General features: G+C 50.5%; 2 protein-coding genes across 2 annotated transcripts; one reads left to right on the plus strand and one right to left on the minus strand.

Annotated features, from left to right (window-relative positions):
• The first annotated feature begins 1,724 nt into the window (after window positions 1–1,724).
• Window positions 1,725–3,497, plus strand: LOC120698505 (transcription factor DIVARICATA-like). Its single transcript, XM_039982139.1, has 2 exons — window positions 1,725–2,397; window positions 2,497–3,497. Exons 1-2 carry the CDS (start codon window positions 1,913–1,915, stop codon window positions 2,936–2,938), a joined length of 927 nt encoding a protein of 308 aa, XP_039838073.1. The 5' UTR covers window positions 1,725–1,912; the 3' UTR covers window positions 2,939–3,497.
• A 9,015-nt stretch (window positions 3,498–12,512) lies between these two features.
• On the minus strand, window positions 12,513–16,425 carry LOC120698506 (beta-glucosidase BoGH3B-like). The gene is made up of 8 exons (XM_039982140.1): window positions 15,799–16,425; window positions 15,578–15,668; window positions 15,340–15,488; window positions 15,019–15,262; window positions 14,818–14,931; window positions 14,557–14,739; window positions 14,253–14,454; window positions 12,513–13,133 (listed from the first exon to the last, which is right to left on the minus strand). Exons 1-8 carry the CDS (start codon window positions 16,155–16,157, stop codon window positions 12,637–12,639), a joined length of 1,839 nt encoding a protein of 612 aa, XP_039838074.1. The 5' UTR covers window positions 16,158–16,425; the 3' UTR covers window positions 12,513–12,636.
• Window positions 16,426–22,221: the final 5,796 nt, after the last annotated feature.

Consider the following 22,221-nt stretch of genomic DNA (forward strand, 5'->3'; position numbering starts at 1 on the left):
AAAGTCCCTCCTGTTTGGTTGTTTAGGGACTAAAGTGTAGGGATTTTTGCATATGTTCCATGAACCAAACAGGTCCTAAAAAGACCGCAAAAAATTGCGTGTTTAGCTTGTAGTAAGATCCATATAATTAAACACTAAGTACCAAGAAAAATGTATAGAAATACACATAGAGCCAATCAAATGGAAAGAAGATTCTATTTCTCTAGTTCCAATATATATGCATTTATTGTGGATTTAGAAAACCAACAAAGAAAAAATGTATAGAAATACACATAGAGCCAATCAAATGCTAAGGAGATTCTATTTTTCCAGTTCCAATGTATGTGCATTTATTGATGATTTATAAAACCAATAAAGCAACACGGCTTTCACTCACAATCTTGCTAATTGGAGATCCTTTGAAGCCTCAACATGAAGCCACCTCTGCCATTACAAAAATAAACTAAAGTAACCTCCTTAATCGAAACTACCCACCTCTACCGTAATCTTCATGTAAATTACCCACTTATGCCACTATAAAAATCATACAAGTAACACCCTGAATTTGTATATAAATTATCCAATTATATTATTATTAAAAGTTAAAGTAACCCCTAAATTTGATTCTAAATTATATAATTATAACAAAGTATTAAGTGTTCCAATATAAAATTCTAAATTATTATTTATGTTATTATTAATATATTATTTATATAAAAATATTACCGATGATATGTGTCACCATGTATTCATGTATGATGGAAGAAAAAAAATACCAATTCACAAACAAATGGTTTAATCATATTTATATCAAACACACATAGAGGTGTTATGCAAAATAAAATCTATTGCAACTAGATAATGATAAATATGTATTTTAGAGTATGTGTTAGAATATTTAATAGATGAAAAAGAGCTTGATGTGGATAGTTATAATTATTAGCTATAACTCTTATATTTATATTAATTCTATAGGCTAATTGCTATAATAATTAGGGGCAAAAAGACCATTTCTTAGGATGAGCAATGTGTTTGAAATTATCTAAAATAGCAGTCTTGTTAGGGCGGAGGGATTAGCCTTCTATGTGCCTGATTTTAGGTCACACTTTGCAACATCAGAGAAAAACTCTGAAACTTTGAAAGACAACTCCACATGTGCTGTTAATGTTAGCTACAACATAATGTTCCACGTCTCATTCTTTACAGCACCAAAGAATAGTATTTTCTATATAACTATGGATAGAAACATATGCGACATTACAATACAGCATTGAATATGTTGCCTGAAATAAAAAAAAATTAGGCATCTCGAATGCAGGACTTGTATTAACCCATACCTCGGTGCATAGTCACTAACATATTTTTAAAATTATACATGTGGTTTTCATAAATTGTTATGTTTTAGAATTTACCAATGATTGGTGTCCGATCCTTATATCAGCAACACTGCCGGCCTTGTTGCCCTGCCCACTGCCCTTGCCCTGTGCGCGCTCGCGGCCGCGGCCGCGGAGCGGGACAAAGGCAGCAGCGAGCTCGTGCAGAGAGGCCGCGAGCGAGTGACGACTGACGAGAGGAGGAGACCTTTCCTGGGTTGAGAGGCCACAAACCAAGCCACGGGCCAATCGGAACATCGCCCGCCGTGGGGGCTCTCGCCTCGCCGCTTTCTTTAAACGCTCGCCCCTCCCGCGTTGGAGTGGAGGCCGAATCATTCACCGCTGGCCACTTTGGCATCTGCCGGCGTTCGACGCCACCACCACCTCCCCGCTGCATAAATACCCCCCTCCTCCCCGTCCGTTCCCACCCCTCCCCCGCTACCCAGCTCTCCGGACCGCGCCGCCTCCCGTCCCGTCCCGTCCCGTCTCCCCGCGACAGGGAAAGGCGCAATCTTGGTCGGCCCGGCTGATCGGCGGCGCCCGGTCAACTCCGGTTGCTGATGACGGAGTCGTGGATGGACGTGCTGCCGCCGGCGCCGGCGCCGCCCTACTACGCGGGGCAGGCGGGCGGGCGGTTCCTGCCGGACCGGCGGGCGTCGGCCCCCGGGCCCGGGGCGTGGACGCTGGAGGAGAACAAGCTGTTCGAGCGCGCGCTGGCGCGGGTGGACTGGGACGCGCCCGACCGGTGGGAGCGCGTCGCCGCGCTGCTGCCGGGCCGGATGGTGTCCGACGTCGTGGCGCACTACGACGACCTCGAGAACGACGTCTGCTTCATCGAGGCCGGGCTCGTGCCCTTCCCCCACTACGGCGGCGCGGCGGGGTCCGCCGCCGGGTTCACCTTCGACTGGGACGGCGGCGACGCCGACGCCGCCGCCGCCGGCCTGGGCTCCTTCAAGCGCTCCTGCTACATGGCCGGCGCCAGGCGCGGGCGCGGCCCGGACCAGGAGCGCAAGAAGGGCATCCCCTGGACGGAGGAGGAGCACAAGTAAGCATAACCATCCGATTCCGATTCATCTTGCGCGCTGAATTGGTGAGGTGAGATCCCCGTGCCTGAGATTAATCGATTCCCCTCTGCTTGCCGCAGGCTGTTCTTGATGGGTCTGAAGAAGTACGGGCGAGGGGACTGGAGGAACATCTCCCGCAACTTCGTGACGAGCCGGACGCCGACGCAGGTCGCCAGCCACGCGCAGAAGTACTTCATCCGCCTCAACTCCGGCGGCAAGGACAAGCGGCGCTCCAGCATCCACGACATCACCACCGTCAACCTCCCCGACGAAGACGGCGGCGGCGGCAACCCCTCGCCGTCGCCGCCCTCCGCGCTCACCGCCGCCTCCACCCCCTCGTCCACCGGCGGGCCCGTCATCTCGGAGCAGTTCGGCGTCCTCGTCGACAGCAAGCCCGCGCCGACGCACCACTTCGTGCCGCACCCCTACGGCAACGTCAAGCTCGAGCCCAGCAACTCCGGCTTCCTGGACGACTCTGTTCTGATGCAGATGCAATGCGGCCAGCTGCAGCCCCTCGGCTGACCGGCTGGTTCTCGAGCTGCAACGATGGCGAAAAGAGGAAACAAAGCTCTCATCTCTGGCCATGCGCGCGCCTGTTGTTGATTCCAAACAGGCAAGCAGCATCTGCCGTGACGTACAACACGTTGGATCAAACAGCTACGAGCTCAGCACGTCTCGCTGCCGAGCTCTGGTTCTCTGCTGAAACTGAGCACCGGAGATGAGAGCAAGAAAAGAAGCAGCAAAATGTAGAAGAAATATGGACGAAGTCACTCCTGCATCCCGCCGCCTCTGTACATAAGAGCCCAGCGCCAGCGGTGGAATAATTTCCGATTGCGATTAGTTTCCTGTGCTGCGGGAGGCACGGGAGAGTGTACTGCTAGATGCTCTGATTACGGTAGCTTTTCTTCTGTAATGATGCGTCATGGATATTGGATCGGTTAATGTCATGTATTTGCTATAGCAAGTAGCACCAGCAGCGTACTGTGTGGTGTCTTTTTTTTTGTACGGGTTCTTGTATTAGCATCGGTCACACTCTCATTGACCTGTGCTTTTGTTACTAGTAATCATGGTGGCGATGAAATGATTGTAGTTTTCAACAGTTGTTTCCTGTCTCCTTGGAGGCGATAACACCCTGCCGCTGATGGATGCGGCCGGGGGCTTCTGTGGGAGTGGGACTCCGGAGTCCGGAGATTAGTCTAGCCGTGTAGCCGTGTAGGAGTAGAATCTAAGCTAGGATAAGCTTCTCATTGACTTTTCTCTGGCGGGAAATCTGGTCTTAAGCACAGTGTACTGTACTTTGCTAGCGAAAATGGCTAGCGAAAGTGGCAACCTGGGTTTTCGACTTAAAAATCGTCAATTCACAATCTTATTTATGACCACAAAATGTCAGAGATCGGGCAGCTGCCTACTGAACTACTAATAATATATTCCCTTGGCCAATGGGAACAGGGCACCAGAGGGCCTGATTAGTTTAGGCCGTGTTTAAATGCCAAAAAATTTGGGAAAAAACATCACATTACATGTTTAGACACATGTATGGAGTACTACATAAAATTTATTTACAAAAAATTTTACACAGATGGGTTGTAAATCGTGAGATGAATCTAATGAACCTACTTAATCAATTATTTGCAACAGTGATGTTACAATAATTATCCGCTAATTATGGATTAATTATAGATTAATTAGGCTCGTTAGATTCGCCTCGTGATTTACAACTCATTTATATAAAAAGTTTTATAAATAGATTTCATTTAGTACTATGAAATAGTAAGATTCTTTTTCAAAAATTTTGTCCTAAACATCTAAACACGGCTTATCTGAAACAGAGGTCGTACCTTTCCAGTACCTTCCTATACGTTGATGGAGGAGGGCGGCATGGCTGCCGGGGAATGAGTTGGAGGTCCACTGGCTACTAATGGTGGCCGCACAAGGCATCAGCATCACAATTCACATGGCAGCTGCCCCCTCGGTTCCCAGGGCTCCTCCTCCCCTGCCGCGCCAAGGGCACCGGCGCCGCCCCGGCGGGAAGAACCAGCGCCACACAGCGCGCGGCGCAGCGGGGGGCGCACCGTGTGCGCGCGCGGCCACAGGGTCGCGGCCTGCTCCTGTCGCGCATCCCCGTCGTGTTCCTGCAGAAAGGGGCGTGGGGTATTCCGGTGGCTCGCAGCGGCAGGCGCGGGGGTGGGGGAATCGGACTGTCTCGGTGGCCGTGCTCGTGGGTGAGAACGGAAATGCCCTCCCGGGAAAATGATCTGATACGGGGGCAGCAGCCGAGCCCGCCTTTTTGCTCGGTTCCGCCGGGGAGGAAAAAGGTTGGTTTGTTCGGGAGGAAGACGCGATCTTGGGAGGAATTCTGGACCTCCGGTGGTGCCTGCGGTATCTCCCCTGCCGTGGACAACTGCCAGGATCCCCGGGCCCGGTCCCTCCGGAAAGAAAGAGAGGCTTCCGTGGCCTGTCCGGTGTCCACCGTTCTCTTTGATAGGGGCATCTGTGGTTTTACACAGATATTAAAACAAGCGCAAGAATTTCAACAGAGTTCAACGAAAGTTTTTTACTTTTAGAAAAGAAGTTTAGTTCCCAGAATAAAAGTAAGAACAAAAAATGGTGAGCGTTCCAAAGGGAAGAGGAATCTGGAAGGACCAACAGGGCTACAGGGACCGTGTCCACCAGGTGCGGGCGATGGCGATGTCGGCGCAAAAGAATACTCCAGGTGCCCGAACGGGACGCCACTGGCCTCACTGTTCGACGTTGTGGCACTTGACTCAGCTCCAGCAAAAAAAACACACTTCACTCCTGTCACATCGAGGATTAGTTCCTCCCCTAACACGCTCCCAGTCCCAGACTCCCAGTGCCAGTGATCCATCCATCCAGCTCTCTGCGGCGTTGATCACCTTCACGCCGTCGTCTTAAGGCTGCCCGCAGCGGGGGCCTATATCGGCTACTGCAGTACCAGATACCGGACCAAACAGGGGCGTCTATTCATCGCCTTATGCGATTGGAAGGCGTCCAATCGCAGAAGCGAGAGCCGCCCCCGGCTCCGGCGGCCTCCGCCGCCTTTGACGCCGCCCTCCACCGCTGCCACCTAATCGAGCCCGCCACCGCGCCGCCTAGCCACCGCCGCGTCGTCTTCTCTTTGCCCCTGCCGCCGGCACTGCCCACCGGAGATCCGGCCCCGGCCGGCCGGCGGCGCTCCCGCGCCGCCGCGCCCTCCGCCGGCCGAACCGCCTCCGCCGCCGGGCCGCCGCCACCCCCGGCCCCCTCCTCTAGGTCCGGCGACCTTGGAGGCCGCCCCACCCCCAGCAACCCGGAACTTAAAGCTCTGCCGCCTCCCGCCACCACCCCGGCTGCCGGCGACCTCGCCGGCGGCCGCCCCGCCCACCTCCCACCCCTCGCCGGCCACCACCTGCCCCTCCGCCCTCCCCTAGCTCGCCGGCGGGCGCTCCCCGCTCCCCTGGCGGGAGGTACAAGATGAACAGCACGCGTGTGCTATAGCTTCGCTCGCAACAGCGCGCGCAATAAATAGACACGACGGGACCAAACCGCCGCAGCGGGGGCATGTATCGAGCACGCCATGATTCCGGATGGTCATCCATCCTGGGAATCTAGCGTCCTTCCCGTTCGCCCTGTACGCGCCAGCGTGGCGCGGGTTCCCCCACAGCGCTGCCGTCCGTGCCCGCCTCTGCTCCGCGCCTCCTCCTCACGGCCACAGCCACCGCGCGCGCCGCATGCCGCTCCACCTCGCCACCGCTCCGCGCTCGCTCCGCCGCCGGTGGCCCCTGCTCGCCTCGCCGGCCGACGCCGCCGCACCCGGGCCTGCTTGCTTGTTCACCGCCGCCGCCGCCGGCATCTGCCGTCCCGCGCGCTCGCCTCCGCCTCGCCATGCCAGCCGCCGGCCTCTGCTGTCCCGCGCGCGTGCCTCCAGCTCGCCATGCCCGCCTGCCGCGCGCTCTGCCTCGCCATGGCGGAGCTCCGCGCACCTCTCCGCTCGCCGCACCAGCCATGGGAGGCGAGGTAGGCCGGGCCACTCGCCGCGCCGGCCGTGGGTGGCGGCAGCGAGCTCGGGAACGGACGATAGGGAGGAGCGCAAGCAGGGGGCCGGCAGCGCGCCGCCATGCCATTGTTTGGCCGCCCGCCATGGCCGCGCACCAAGCCATAGCGGGGCCGCCCGTCACCCGCTAGGCCCCTGCACGGCCGTGCGGCCGCCGTTGCCCCGCCTCGCGTCCGCCGCTCCCCTCAAGCCGCTCCATGTCGAACTCGCCCGCCCCGCCGCGTCGGGTCGAACGCACCGCCGACGGCCCCGCCGAGCTCGAGCCCGAGCTGAGCTTCGATGCGCGCCCGGATCCGCCCGCGAGGCCCGCCGCTGTGGCCCCTGCACGCCCTGTATGGGCGAGCGCCATGGCCACCGCGCGGCAGGGTGCTCTCGCAGGCAGAGCAGCGGCGCGTCGGGGTCCGCGGCAGAGCTCCCCCTACCGCGCCGCCGGGGGCCACGGCGGAGCTCCGCCCGATGCCCCGCCCGGCAGGGAAAGGGCGCCGCGCCGCGGCCCTACCCAATGCGCTGCCATGGCGGCGAGCTTGCCCACTGGTGCGGCGGAGGAGAAGCAGGGAGGAGAGAGAGAAAGAGACGTGAGGAGTGGTTGGGGGTGGGTCCCACTTGTTAGGGAGTGTAGAAGGGGTGGGTGAGGTAGATTTGAGTAGAAAATATAGATGACTGAGATATAGAGTATGAAGAGCGCAGGAAAACTGAATGCAAAGAAGAGATTTTTGATGACCGGATAAAAATATTTTATTTAGAAGATGAATATAGAAAACCACGGATGCGGATAGCTAAGGCTTCCCAATGGACAGGCAGATTTCACCCGCCTTGGCCGGTGGCGAATGGAGTGCCGGAGTGGGACTGTGGAGCTTGGTCTTTGGATTCGGAATCACGGCCTCTCCGCGGTCACATGATCACAGGGCTCTCGTGAATCCTGCGTGCTGATTGGTTGGCTGGCGGTGTCCCCTTCACCGGGAACCAGCGTTCACCTTACCGACGGTAAATCACCGGTTACCGGTGATTTTTACCGTTACCGCTACTTGGCGGCAACATTTACCGGTAGCGGCAACCAGTGTTTTCCGATTCAAAATTTAAAAATACAAAAGTAAAAAAAAACGGTTACCGCTACAGTAAAAATGGTAAAATCTACAGTGCAAAAAGTAAGGTGAACCCTGCCGGGAACCCTCTAATCGTACTCCATTTCTCTAATCTCCTTGGCTCCCTGCACACTGCTGCCTGTCACATGTGACAATATAAGGGCAGTCCCACACCAAACTCTACCATGAAGTCTAAGTATATTTATAGTCTTCTATTTATAGCTTTTTTTACTGATGTGGCACCCTAATTATTGAAGAGAGAAGGAAAAAACAAGACTTGGTTTCTAGATAAGATCTCAAGTCTACGCACTCTTTAATGCCCAAGAAATCAGGGAGACTTGCATTGTGAGGGGGCATGGAGTCCATAGATCTTGTGATGGAAAAAAATAATAAATAATGTTATGTATAGAAACTACTATTACACATTTTGCATTGAGAAATATAGTTTCTTGTGATGAAGTTTTTGAGACTTAAAACTCTACAAGTGGAGTCTCCATTGACACTACCCTAATAGTACAACGGCAGCTACTACAATAGCAGCAGCATCACGATTATTTGAGTTCATGTTTGTGTATTGCTGCTATTGCTGGGCCCACCCTACCCCATGCCGGCTACTGTAGTGTAGTATCCCTCGATGCTCAAGGCCAAGAACCACAATTTGCAACTTGCGGCTGTGAGGCTGCGCGTGGGCCCCCCAAGTGGGCAGGGGGCGCGGAAGCTGCATGCAATCCAACACAAGCAAAGTGGGGCGCTGCTGCGTGCCTTTCGACTTGCCTTTTGCTTTCTCTGCTCGCCTCACTGTCTTTTAGTCTCTTTTTTCCCACTCTATAGGAAATGGCAACATACAGTAATGCGTTGTACAGTAGTACTACAAGCTACCAGAACTAAAACTTTGTGTCGTGCCTCTTGCAACTTTACTAGTATTATTTAGTACAGGAGATGGAGATCTTGCCATCGTGCTATATGGACATGACTGGGGGAACGGTGTCTCAAACTCTCAACAAACCGGTGCCGAGTACCAACAACCAAGGACACAGCACCTGCGGGCTGTGGCTGTGGCTGTGGCTGTGGCTGTGGGCGCGCCGAGGATCCGGGGTCCAGGCGGTGGCGGGCTGTCGGCCGGTCACTGGCGGCATGGTACCGCGGGGCCGAGTGCTCTCGGCGTTGCCGATCCGCGATTGGGCGGGGAGGTCGCGGTCGCGTCGACGCCGTGGCGCTTTCGGGCATCTCGCCCTTGCTTTCTCGCGCCGGACGGATCCGGAGCGTATCATTATGGAAAGAGACTGAAAGAGAGGGCGAGCACCTTGCAGCTAGTAGCTTCAATCCGCGGGCTCACAATAAGCAAGATGGAAAAGTTGCAAAACATGAAGATGCTTGCTGTGCAAGGGTGCACTCAGCATCATCACGGGTGTTTTGAAAATCACTTGAATTCGGACCGTTTCCTCGCCAGACATGCTCTAGGTTGGTCCGCTCCAGTTGCATCAATCAACTTTACCGAAACGTGCTCTGTCGGATTCGGCCAGATCGAACTTGTATGTTTGCAAGCACTGTACTAGTACGACAGCACTAGAGCCGGGAAGAAAAAAGAAGATTAAAACCCTTGGAAGCTAATGCTGCTGTTGCCTGCTAGTGCACAATGATGCTAGGCCCTTTCCTCCGCCTCTAATCCATGGCGCTCAGCTCAGCTCAGCACGCGCCCCCGTCGAAAGCCGGCCACCTCGCCTCCTTTTTTCTCCACAACGAGGGGCATCTACGGCTAGATTTGGTGGAAAGAGCTTAGATCAGCCCAAGCAGGCAGGTAGAGAGCTTCGCGCATGCGCGGGCGGGCATAAACAACCGCGCGTCACCACCGACCAGCGGAGTCTATTGGCACCCGGATCACCGGTCCCCTGGCAAGGTGTAGTTTCCCGGCAGGAGGCCGCGGGTAGTTTACTTCCCCCCACTGCGATCAGAATACTCGTCGGCTCCAATCTCCGTGCCAATCAGCTCAGTTGCTTGATCACAAGACAAGGGCAACTGCTGCTGCAAAAGCGCACTGCCCAAGAACGTGCAACCTTTCACAAAGAACATGCGAGCATGGCAGGGCGCGTTCAGCTGACTCACACTTTACGCGAGGCGCCAAGCCGGCAAGCCCAATTATCGCCGGCGTTGCAAAGCTCTGCACGCTGCCAAGGAGGAGGCGGAGCAAACAGACCCCCTCGGGGAAAAAGAACAGACAGGTCAAGATCGGCCGCCTCTCCCTGGCGGTCAGATCAGACGGCAACGGAGCACCAACTGAACTGGCCGCCGCCGCCGCCGCGACGTCATGGGCGAGACGAGATGCCCTGCCGCTGCCGGCCGGGGGGCACCCGTCGCTATCGCCGAACAGGCCGGGCGGCGGTCAGTGGCGGTTGGCGCCCAGTTGCCGCTGGCTTCTTCCGGGAGCTGCTGGTACTGGGACTAGTGACTCCAACTCTGCGTAAGGGCCGTCCGAATCGGCAGCTAGCACTAGCAGGGTCGTTGAACCAAGCAGCAGGTAAGGCAGCCATCGCCGTAGCCCGGGGACCGGCCTCCCCAGCTGCAACAATCATTACAGATTCACAATTACAATACGTGCCTGTGCAGTTGTATCTAGCAAGCCATGGATTCTTGTTAAGCGCTCCTTCCCAGGTAACGGATAGAGCCGGGCCGTGCCCTGCGACTTGTAAAACTTGGATCGTGTCACGTATGCTGGTTGTTTGTGCAAGGGGGAATGGAAAGAGGGACCATCCGATAGTTTGGTTTTGTTTTTCGGTACGCACAAGTTGAAAGTTGAAACTGGGGTGCTGCACATGCATGACGCCAGGAGGGAGAGGATGCATAGACCAATAATAATGGGCACATGCCACGAGACTGCAAGTATGATGAACACTGGGGAGGAAAGAAAAAAGTGAAAAACAACGCCGAAAATCAGCAACCTGACGGTTCAGGCCTTCAGGGAGTAGCAAATCATCTAGTACCAGTTCAGAGTACCCTTTGTGTGATCCTACTCTTTTCCTCCACGCGAAACAGATATAGGGTCCAATAGTAGGATGGGCACTACACATGAATGAATACTACGATACACAGATCCTTGCTGATATATCTTGGACATCGTTGTCGTCAGAGGTTAACAATCTACCTTTGATTTATACAAAGTTGGAAAACTATATTTTGTCCAAATTTGAAGGATGACAGCTATCACATCGATGTACATGTATCTTGCACTTGCAGATTCGTCTCTATGAGGTGACCCGCTGGTGAAGTGAAAGATCTTTCCCATTGGTCGCCCAGTCACGAAATAGCCTCTTAACTTCTGAAGCTTATCAACTCGGGTGTTTAGTGCCCCCCATTCAACAGATGGACACGCCTTAGGTTCGTTTCATGCAGGGATCTGATGATTGGACCAGACCACAGATCAGATCATCGTGGTGCCCTGTCACAGGTCTTCGTACATTCACTGAGCACAAGTCACCTCATGTTCATTCGCATTGATTTACCAGATACTGTGCTTCCTATGACCCTGAAGTAGGTGGAATTTCGTTTTCATTCCCACCTTTGTTACTTCCTATTCCTTTTTTACTATTGCTTCAATTTTCATTTATCCTTATCACTTCGTATGAATAGCACTTTAAGCACCTCATGAACGTCAAGTCTCTATGGAAAGTTCATACTTCCTATTCTATTCAGGAAAAGCGGATGGCAAAAAAAAAAATTCACTGCTGAAAACGAAAGTAGACGGCCGTATATATTCCACATCACTACCCGTATTTGTTTTTTCAGAATCCGGACATGTCCCAAGTGACCTCAGTAGATGGCAGGACAAATTACATTTACTTAATATGACCCCGGCCTAAGTAATCTTGTGAGAAACCTGTCACAAGAAGCTCCACTACACATCTTAGTCCTCAGTCCTCACCGCCATTAGGTTCACGACAAGAACTACAAAACTGTTGGAGCGTGGATGCTCAACTACAGGTAGAAGGTTCTTAAAATTATACCTTTTTTAGAGAACAATGGCGGGTGCTCTGCCTTTTCATTATAGGAGACAGCAGCAGAAAAACGTACAGGGTCATGGCCTAGACCCTGAGCTAGTCTGCGATAGAAAAAAGGAAAAAAAAAAACAGGCGGCCCGAAGCGGCAAAGCGGCCCAGCACGGACACCTTCCATGAAGAAAGCCATGTTACACAATATATACGGCAGTCTACTTCCGTTTGTAAGAGTACCCTTTGTGTGATCCTACTCTTTTGCGTAAGAGTCATTCTAACTGCTAGAAGAAGTAAAAGGTGACTAAATGGTATTGACAACATTGCTATGGCCGCAGGATAGTATGACATAGGCAACAGCAGTAGCATATTTTCATGTACCACTTCTCCAGACTGTTTTCTTTCATTTAGATGCCGTCCACTGTTGTGTACAGGACATATGCCTGCAAATCAGTTGAGGTATGTGATGCGTGTACAATGTGCCTACTGGTTATGTACAGGACATATGCCTGCAAATCAGAAGAGCCTCGGCTTCAAACGTATTTCCAGAAAGTGCCAGCACCGACCTACAAGATGACCGTGTCATGGAAAATAGATCAACGTCGAAGAATTTTATTGCTCTAAAGCCTTCCTAACGAGCTCTGTTACAGGAATCCATTTTGCAGTGCTTTGATCTTTTACCATCATATGGGACTCTGATTCTAAATGAATGAGTTAAGTGCTTAAAGACGTTATTCAGAGCAACTGTTAGTTCTCTATAATTCTACCTCCAATGTATATCACCCCTGACCTCTAATCTGTTGATATGCACCAATCCTTGCTCCTCCGTGTTCATAGTTTCCATCTACAAAAATTGTAATGAACAAAGCAACACTAACTAATCAAGGAAACTAGTAATATGAAACTGAAGGAAGCCAAATTAGTGCACTCATGTTGAAAGGTGATTGAAGGAGAAACTAAAATCTAGGAGAAGAAGATAATGTTTTAACGCATTACAATGCATACTGCCACATGATATTATTTCCCTTCAAGCAAATAGTCAATGGTACATAGTATATAACAACATCACAAAGTTTCAAATGTATAACCAAATAAATGATAAGACTATGCTGAATCATCATCAGTTTGAAACATTTTCAACCCATATCCAACAGGGAATAACGGGTCATAGTTAGCATCTCCAGCATTTATTGGCAACTGCTCAACGGACCTATACCAAGTCACAGGCAATGTGCCGACAAAATCGTGATCCCCAAAGAGGCAATCAGTAATTCCCATACCCTCACTTCCAGGCAGCCAGGCAGCAACTAGAGCTTCTATCTTCTCCAGAACATGTGACTCAATAACCAATGGCCTGCCAGAGATAACAACAACTAGTGTAGGGATTTTACTTGTCACATGGGAGATAAGCTCAGAGCCATTAAACGGAATACTAAGGTCAGTTCTGTCTCCTGTCCATTCAGCATATGGAACCTCTCCAACAACAACTACTGCATAGGAAAAATCCCCATTCTCAATCGTGGCTTCTGTTGGGCATTTCTCATACACAACTTCAGTTTGCACTCCCAACGATTCTTGTATGGCCTCCAATATGCTTGTACCTGTCCGTTTAGAAAGCATAAATAGCTAATCTTGAAGAAAAAAATAGCAGACTTGCACTGCTTTCATATAATAAAACTAAATGCTCCTTTGATAAAAAAAAATCATATGAAAGCAGAGGTCTGATTTCATAAAAGTCTGATTTTCACCCTCGAACTATTGTAAAAGTCTGATTTTCAACCTTCAACTACAAAACAGGACAACATAGGCCATCCAACTGTCAAAACTAGGCAAATTTGGCCCTTGGGGTGGTTTTGAAGGTAGTTTTGCATTTTCTAAAAAAATTAAATAAATCTAATTATATCTAAAGAATCAAAACTAATTCACTTTAAATCAGAAAAATATGAAACTAGTACCAAAATTTTTCTAAAAATGTAACCGATCTATTATTGCTCCATTTGAATCTTAGTTATTAAAAATAATCGGCATAACTCCAAGCAACCAAATATTATGAACATAAAAAAAATTAGATCTGAATAGCTCACAAGTCATGTGACAATAGATAGGTTACATTTTTAGAAAACTTTTGACACCCATTTCATAATTTTTTGACTTACAATGAATTACTAATAAATTTTTTAGTGTAAAATTAAATATTTTGAATTCTCACAAAATGGAAAACCACCTTCAAAACCACCCCAGGGCCAAATTTGCCCGGTTTTGACAGTTGGATGGCCTATGTTGTCCAGTTTCGTAGTTGAAGGTTGAAAATCGGACTTTTGCGATAGTTGGAGGGTGTAAACCGGACTTTTTCCTTTATTCAATGGAAAGATTGTTTTTCAGAGCAACAAGTTACTATTTCCTTTCACCATGATAGTTGAAACTTGAAAGTGCTATATGAATTATCAAGAACCAGTTAACAACTAGAGTTCCCAAGCGTCAAGGGGCAAATGGTTTCTTCAGGACCAAGGTTATTCACCCGAAACAATGACCATTCTTCAGGATACCCGTGCTAGTTCAAACTTTGGACCAGTGACAACACTATGAAGCCTTCTGCCTATCTTTGAGTACCAGACAACTGCATCGTCTAGGTCAAACAGTTGCATGATAGTACAAAGTAAAGAATGTATGAAATACGAAAAAACATATAAATACAAATATTTGTTTGTGCAAAGAAGTACCAAGAGTTATTTTCCCGCTATCTCCATGCCATGCAATCGTCCACCCACCACACTGATATCCAATATTATCAGCATGTGTTCCTGAAACCAGTATTCTTTTTGCATTTTTTGCCAATGGAAGGAATGGTGCCTTCTGATCCTTTCCATTTTTCAGAAGCACCAAAGACTTGCGAACAGCCTCACGTGCCAGCAACCGATGTTCCTGAAAGGTCAACATATTGTACATGGTTGGTGATATCAAATTTTAGATGACTCAAACAGAAAGATAATGATAAGTTTGAGTCGGTCTGAAAGAGCATTGTACCTTACAACCAACTATGTCCAGCAGAGAGTGGTCTGAAAAAGGATGCTCAAACACTCCAGAAATAAACTTAACCCTCAGAATCCGCTCAACAGCGTCATCAATACGAGACATCGGTATCTCCCCCTTCTCCACCAAGAACACAATATCCTCCAAAAATTTCTCAAACCTGTGAGGTATCATAATCTGTAGGTTGCTCAATGTAGGAAAACAGAACAGAAAATTGAATAAAGCATTTCATATGAACACTCAATAATGATATACCATGTCCATTCCCGCATTTACTGATTGTGCAATGCAATATTGATAATCAGATCCCCGAGGCTTTTGAGGCTCACAGAGCCTGTCAATGCCCTCCCAATCCGAAATGACAAAGCCCTGAAACAGGAAATTACTTATGTCAAAATTCATAGCCAACCTAATCTCCAATCAATATTATTGAACAATGGCTATAAGCTCAGCTACCTTGAAGCCTAACTTGCCCTTCAGAACATCTGTCAGCAAATAGCGACTCGAATGCAATGGCTCCCCATTCCATTTAGAGTAGGACGCCATCACTGTAGCCACCCCTTGAGCTATACAATCAGGGTATGGTGTCATATGGATCGCCTCCAAATCTTCATACGAGCAAATGGCATTCCCCTCATTCAGCCCCTTGTCCGTGCCACCATCCCCTACGAAATGCTTAGCACAAGCAAGTACATTCTCCCTGCAAACCACATGGGCACATTTCCACAAACAGGCCGTGGGCATAAACGGAGAACACGCACTATTACCAGGACTTACCTAACCGAAGCGAGGAAGGGGTAACCATGAGGGTGGTCTGCTGGTGGCTGCCCCTGCAGGCCACTGACGATGGTGGTCAACGAGCGCACGATCTCCGGGTCCTCGCTGTAGCTTTCGTAGCATCTCCCCCACCTCGGATCCCGACAGACCTGGCATGCACCAGAGACGAGACGCACATCAAGAACATCCCGCACAGACGCCACCAATTAATCAGCACTCAGGAGGGGGTTTCACTCACGGCGACGCAGGGCGCGAAGGTCCAGTGGATGCCGGTGGCGCGGATCTCGAGCGCCGTCGCCTCGCCGATCCTACGCGCGAGCTCCGCGTCCCTGTGAGGTCAACGGTAACACGGTTGCTACGACTGACGGAACGAAATGCACGGGGGATACAGCACATTGACGCGGCCAAACCCAATCGGTTGCGGCATCACACGGAACACGCGGTCCGATCGATCGGTACCTGGTGGCGCCGAGGCCGACGTTGTGGGGGAACACGGTGGCGCCATAGACGTTGTTGTGGCCGTGCACGGCGTCGGTGCCGTAGAGGATGGGGACGCCGAGGCGTGAGGCGAGCGCGTGGCGCTGCAGGCAGTCCACCATGGCGGCCCAGTCGGCGGGCGAGGCCCGCTCGCGCGGCGTGCTCCCGCCGGCGTTGAGGACGCTGCCGGCGCCGAGCTCCGTGAGGGCGCGCGGCGACACGACGGTGCGCTCGATCTGGGCCATCTGCGCCGCCTTCTCCCGCAGCGTCATGCGGGCCAGCAGGTCCCGCACCCGCGCCTCCACCGGCGCCGACGCGTCCCGGTACAGCGGCGCCGCCATGGCGCGCGGGGTGAGGCGGCGGCGGGAGGGAGCGAGCGGAGCAGACGGGTGCTCGACGTGGCCGATGGGGAGCGCGGATTGGATTGGACGCACACGACGCCACGAGCCCACGAGAGCAACGGAGCCTGGAGGGGAGAGTCTCGTCGAGGCTCTTGTCTTCGTTGTGATGTAGTTAGTAGTAACGCCGTTTGAAATCGTCAGCGGCTATGGGACCTACCCGGCGCCAACTTGCGACGCACGCTATCCCCGTCGATCTCAGATCGGACGGCAGTGGCAGTGACCTGGCGATGGGTAATCCGAACCGACAAGACAAATGCTTTCAAAAAAAAAAGAAGCGACAAGACAAATGCCAAGACACACCACCTGTGCCTTCTCTGCAGTCGCAGCCACGACCACGATGTGTCCATGTGAAGTGGAGGATCATTTATTTAGACTGACCTCAGCAGACGACGGCGGAGGCGTCGCGATGGTGATGTGGCGGGCGGGCGGGCGGAGGTGGCCGGGCCGGGGCCGGGCCACGTGTGCGGTGGAGTCGAGAGGCGTCGAGAAGCATCGCCTCCGCCGTCGTCTGGTGAGGTCAGTCAAGGCTGACTCCAGCGGCTCCCTCAACGCGTTGCGGATGCGTAAAATCCGCAACAAGTCGATACTGTAGTTACTCCAGCAAGTTGCGCACGCGGTGCGGGAAATGCGAGGGGGGCCGCGGGCCGCGCATATCAGCGCGTTCTCTCTCATCCGCGCATCCGCTCTCGTCTCCTCCAAATCCATCCGCCGCCGCCACCAAATCCGCGCGGGCGGGCCTCCTCCTCCCTCCTCCTTGCTCGCCTCGGCTCCGCGGATCCATGGCGCGGGGGGCAGGACGACGGCGGCACGGAGGAGCTTGGGGAGCGGCGGCGGCCGGCGGAAGCGCACGCGGCGAGGATGGAGCGGGCAGCGGGCGAAACGCGCCCCCTCCCTCCTTCCCCGCGGCGGGGCCTTGCTCGAGCGCGCGGTGGGGGCGGCCGACTGGCGAGTAGCCCCAGCAGCTGCACCGCGCTCGCTCTCGCCGGCGGGCTCGGCTCCGGCGCGGCTCCCCCCCAGGCTCCATCCTTCTCCCTCGGCGGGGCTCCTCAGCTCGATTCGGGCGAGGACGAGGCGGAGGTGGCCGGCGGGGCGGAGGGCTCCAGGAGCAAGCTGCGCCGCACCTCCTCTACTCCCTCCACCCGCGAGCCGCCGCCCCTGCTCCCCATCCCGCACGCGCCCGGTGCTGGAGCTGCTTCTCGAGGCCGCGCGGCGAGACGGTCGCCGCGAGCAGGCACGAGAGGTCGAGCTCGGCAGCGCGCCCCTCCTCCCTCTCCCTTGGCGAGCTCGGCTCTCCTCGGGCACGCGGAGGTGGAGGCCGGCGGCGGCGCGCGTAGGCCGCCTCCTCCAGATCCGGCGGCGAGGCAATCCGTGGTGCTGCTCGAGCTTGTGGCCGGGTCGGCGGCGGGCGTGCGCGGGCGGGCTCACTCGTGGCCAAGGTCCCTTTCCCGCCAAGGTCAAGACCGCCGCTGCCTTTTGGCGCCACTCTCAACGCCCGCCTACAGCTCCGCATCCACACCCGCAGTTCGCTGGAGAGCCACTTCTTTTGCGCAGCCTTACATGTGGGCCTCCCTGCGGAAACACCTGCCCTTTCCGCATCCGCAACCGGGAGCCGCTGGAGTCTAACGGGTCGGGGTCGCGTGGATCTCGCAGATCCTAGCTCGTCCAGTCGTCCTGGAACTGGAAGGAACCACGACGACGCTGACGGACACGAGGAGCCTGATCTTGGCTCCAAGCACACGGCGCGTCTATCCGAGACCGGTAATAATTGTGACGGCACTCTCCGAGTTAAAATCCTTAATTAAATATAATCATCATCATTTAAGCACATCAAGCGCATTAGCTTAATTAAATATAACTTGATAGACTATTTTTAACCCACATGCCGATCGAAACACATTAGAAGTCTCGCACGGCGGCGAGCGCAGACGGTACTAGCATGACATAATCTTACAAAATAGTAAATAATATTAAAGTATTTAAAAAATAACTTTTCAAATTAAAGTATACATAATAAATAAGAGCAGCGGAAGAGTCTGTCCTGAGAAATTTTTTCATTAGAACCAAACGAAATAAAATGAAATAAAATGATAACTATAAAGACGGGAGGACGTCACATCTAGCACACCGATGTGAATTCAGATTAGCTCCTATACCTAAAATAGGGTAAACAACAAACCCTGAATAATTAATATTCAGCAAGACTTACCCGACTATTGGGTATACTTAGCCCACATATCTAGATATGCAAAGCTTTCTGTCTGGTAGTTTGTTTTGCAGAAAAAGCGACTAAAGTAATTCCTTATTTTCAATATTTGCTCCAGGTTTTATATAGATTAAACATAATCTAATATTTGCATAAACCAACTATAGCAAACATGATGAAACAATAACTAATAATTCAATGTATTCACCATCATATATAATTCACATTTCATCATATTACTACGATACAGCAAAGAGATCAAGACTCTCATAACCGCGAGACACGACGAATCGATCCGATTTAACCTTGCAAGGTGGACCTAACCAACACGTCACATATTTGCCCCGTCAGACTATACGAGCCAACCATTCCCCTCCCAGCCTCGAACTACAGAACCGCCACACCTGCATATAGTCAGCCGAACTCAACGAGAGACCATCAAAAATAAATACATGCATCCCAATTCTCCGTGACTACTCGACTCGCCCTAAGGGGTGGGTAGAAATTCTGTACTTTCGAAGTAAGACAGTACTCGGCTTACCAGTTTTGACTACCTCCTACTCCCGGCATGCGGTTAGTACAATTCAATCCCCGATCAGTACTGCCGACAACGACCGATCCTTAATCGACACAGACGGGACTAAAACACCCAGAAACCATGTCCTGCTGCCATACCTAATATATCATCATCATTCCCCTTCCGGTCTCAAATTTCCATTCATTCCATATCAAATTCAATAACTCATATACTACAATATAAATATATCCTATATCTCGTGAGTAATCGGAAATTACTCGACTTCTAAACATCATGTATCTCGCGAGTGACAAAAAATTACTCGACTTCTACCGAGAACTATTAAGCATAGCATTACTATCATCCTATACATACTAGTATAAACTCAAGGGAACCTAGGGATCATGCAACTAGGGTCCAAACAACTCCTGAAACGTAATGCACAAATAATAAATATATATAGTGAGTCATAATTTAAAATAGTAGGTCATGCACCGGGGCTTGCCTGAGGGTAACACTAAGTTAGTGTTAACACTAACAAGGCCTTGGGCCCTTCCGACCATTGGGCCGGGTCTTCAATTGCTTCAGCGGGTCCTTCCATTTTCTGGAGATGTCCACCGAACACCGTCTTGTGGTTCGGCCCCAACACCGCATGCTTCACATCCAAACATTGTACATTTAGCGTATCTAAATGAGGTGCAACGATGCATATGTATGAATGCAAGGATGATGCAATAAAAGGTGCAGCAATACAAGCATAAGATCATTATTGCCTAAACATGAACAATTACACAAGCGGAAGTCGATTAAACATTACACGAGTCTAAACAAAGTAAACCCAATTGATTTTATATTTTTAACATGCTCCTAACTCCAATGGTGCATTTAACAAGTTATAGAAGTATTTATGTAGCATAATTAAAATTGTATATAAAAAGTTGCCAAATAATACATTTCATGGTTCTATCATATAGGGCATGAAGTTACGAAGCTAACAAAATTGGTTTTGTATTTTTCTGATTTTCTATAATTTTTTTATGTATTTTATAAACACTAAAGGTCTGTACTGATCGGATGATCCGACTCTATGCCGGATGATCCGACCAAACAGTCCTTTTTACCTCTGGAAGGTGCCGGATGATTTGGCCCTAGGCCAGATGATCTGGACCTGGGCGCCCGGGCGGCGTGTGGCATCGCTCTGGCGAGAAAGCTTTGGGGAAAAAGGGCGGGGAAGGTTGAGGGATGCCTACAGAGACGATTGACCAAAAGAAAACACTTGGAACCTCCTAAAAAGATAGATCGTGCCGGCACAACTTTGAATACCTAGAACGAGCTTTTCTTGCACGAAGAACATGAAAATCAAGGGCATCCCAGGGAGGAGCGCATGGAGAGGAAGGTCCCCCACGCCGATTTGAAGCTCTCTTGGTCTTGAGATCGATTTGGGATGAAAGTTTTGGAGTTTGAGATTTGGGGAGAAGGGAGAGGGAGAGCACGTGAGAGAGTGAGGGAGAGAGAGTGAACGTGAGGAGGGGGGAGAGAGATTGCTTCCAACAATCATGGGCCATCCGGATCAACCGGTCTAACCGGCGACTCACACCGGTCGAACCGGTCCGGCCCGAGTTAAACAATAAAGTTTTAACTAGGGGTTTTGTCGTCTAAATTTAAAACTAACAGTCATGATTAAAATTAATTATAGATGATTAACACCCGAGGTGTCACAATAATATGGCCCAGCTGGTAGCGAGCTAGAGGCAGCTGCTGCAACAATCTTAGTACTTGTCTCGCTGATTGTCAGGGACAACTAATGGGGTTTTCAGGCGATAAGCTTCGGGGCTTTCTCCTATCAGTTCAGTTCTGATAGGAGAAATGTTGACGCGGCCGTCCCGTCATCGTCGGTTTCAGAGCTAGATGCACACAATATCCTACTCATCTTCCGTTCGCTATCAGTCCTTTAAACAGGTGGCCCGGGGCACGCCATTGTGCACTCTGACATGCGACGCATTCTCGATGTAGTACCGTTAATTTTTACCTTTTTGGCGTACTTTTTTCGTTCCAAATTATAGGTCGTTTGAATTTTTAACTTCAAATTTGACTGTTCATCTTATTCAAAAATTTATGCAGAATCACTTCTTTTGTTGTGGTTTGCTTTATCAATACGAGTTCTTCAAGAATAACTTAAATTTGACTATATTTGTACAAATATTTTGAATAAAACGAGTGGTCAAATGTTGTGTCAAAAAAGTTAAACGACCGATATTTTGGAATGGCGGAAGTACAAGCTATCATACGTTTCCTCAACATAACCCGGAAGTTTCCACTGCACTATCTAATCATGTACTCTGTCCCAAATTATTAGTCGTTTTGGCTTTTCTAGGTTCATAGATTTTGCTATGCATCTATACGTGTTATTATGTCTAGATGAATAGTAAAGTCTATAAATCTAAAAAACAAAACAACTAATAATTTGAAACAAAGGGAGTGCTAGAGATCTACATGTGACTGACGTCTCTCCAAGTCTTGGAGGGCCCCGCATGGTGGTCTACAAGGGATAAACAAAATTCTCATCGAACTGTAACTTGCATAATGTGCTTTATTTAGCCTTGTAGAGTTAATTATTTTTGTTCAGTCCAAAAGGTTTTAGTTTCTCTTCACGGCAGTACAAGATTACTGAGGCCAACAGATTGTCTGTAGTTTGTAAGCGATGCACTTCTTGTGCTACTGTGTTACGAATTACCGTATCGAAATACTAACTGTATGCATGTTGGTCTACATGTATATTAATTAATTTACAAACTGTATGCAGCAAAAGAGATGCATTTGACAATTTGCAGCTGTTGCACTTATTGAGCTGCAGCCGGTAGGTAGTAGTACGGAGGAGACACCCAGTGGGCTGCAGCCTGTAGGACACTTATTGGGCTTCGAAAACTGTGGGCCGGTACGCCGTTTTGTGGGAGCTCTCAGTAAAGCGGGGCAGGCGATAGTTTTGAAAACCTTAGAATTTCTTTATTTGTTACTAGTATAAAATTTTAAAATTACAGTTGCAAAATCTTGGAATTCATTTTGAAAATGAATATCTTTCTCATGCGGACTTGGCATGACGATCATTTGGACACACTTGATTGGGAAGCATTGAATGGTAATGGAGGAATATAAGGGCCTCGTTGGCAGGGCTTTAGATCCGGCTTTCTTGGCGGCTCGTGCTGGAGCTCTACCAAATGTTCTAGAGGTGGAGCGGTTCCGTTCTGTAGATTGTGAAGCCGCGAAATTGGCTTTGTCTGTGAGAA

The sequence above is a fragment of the Panicum virgatum genome, chromosome 3K (assembly GCF_016808335.1).
Source record: "Panicum virgatum strain AP13 chromosome 3K, P.virgatum_v5, whole genome shotgun sequence".
NCBI lineage: Eukaryota > Viridiplantae > Streptophyta > Magnoliopsida > Poales > Poaceae > Panicum > Panicum virgatum.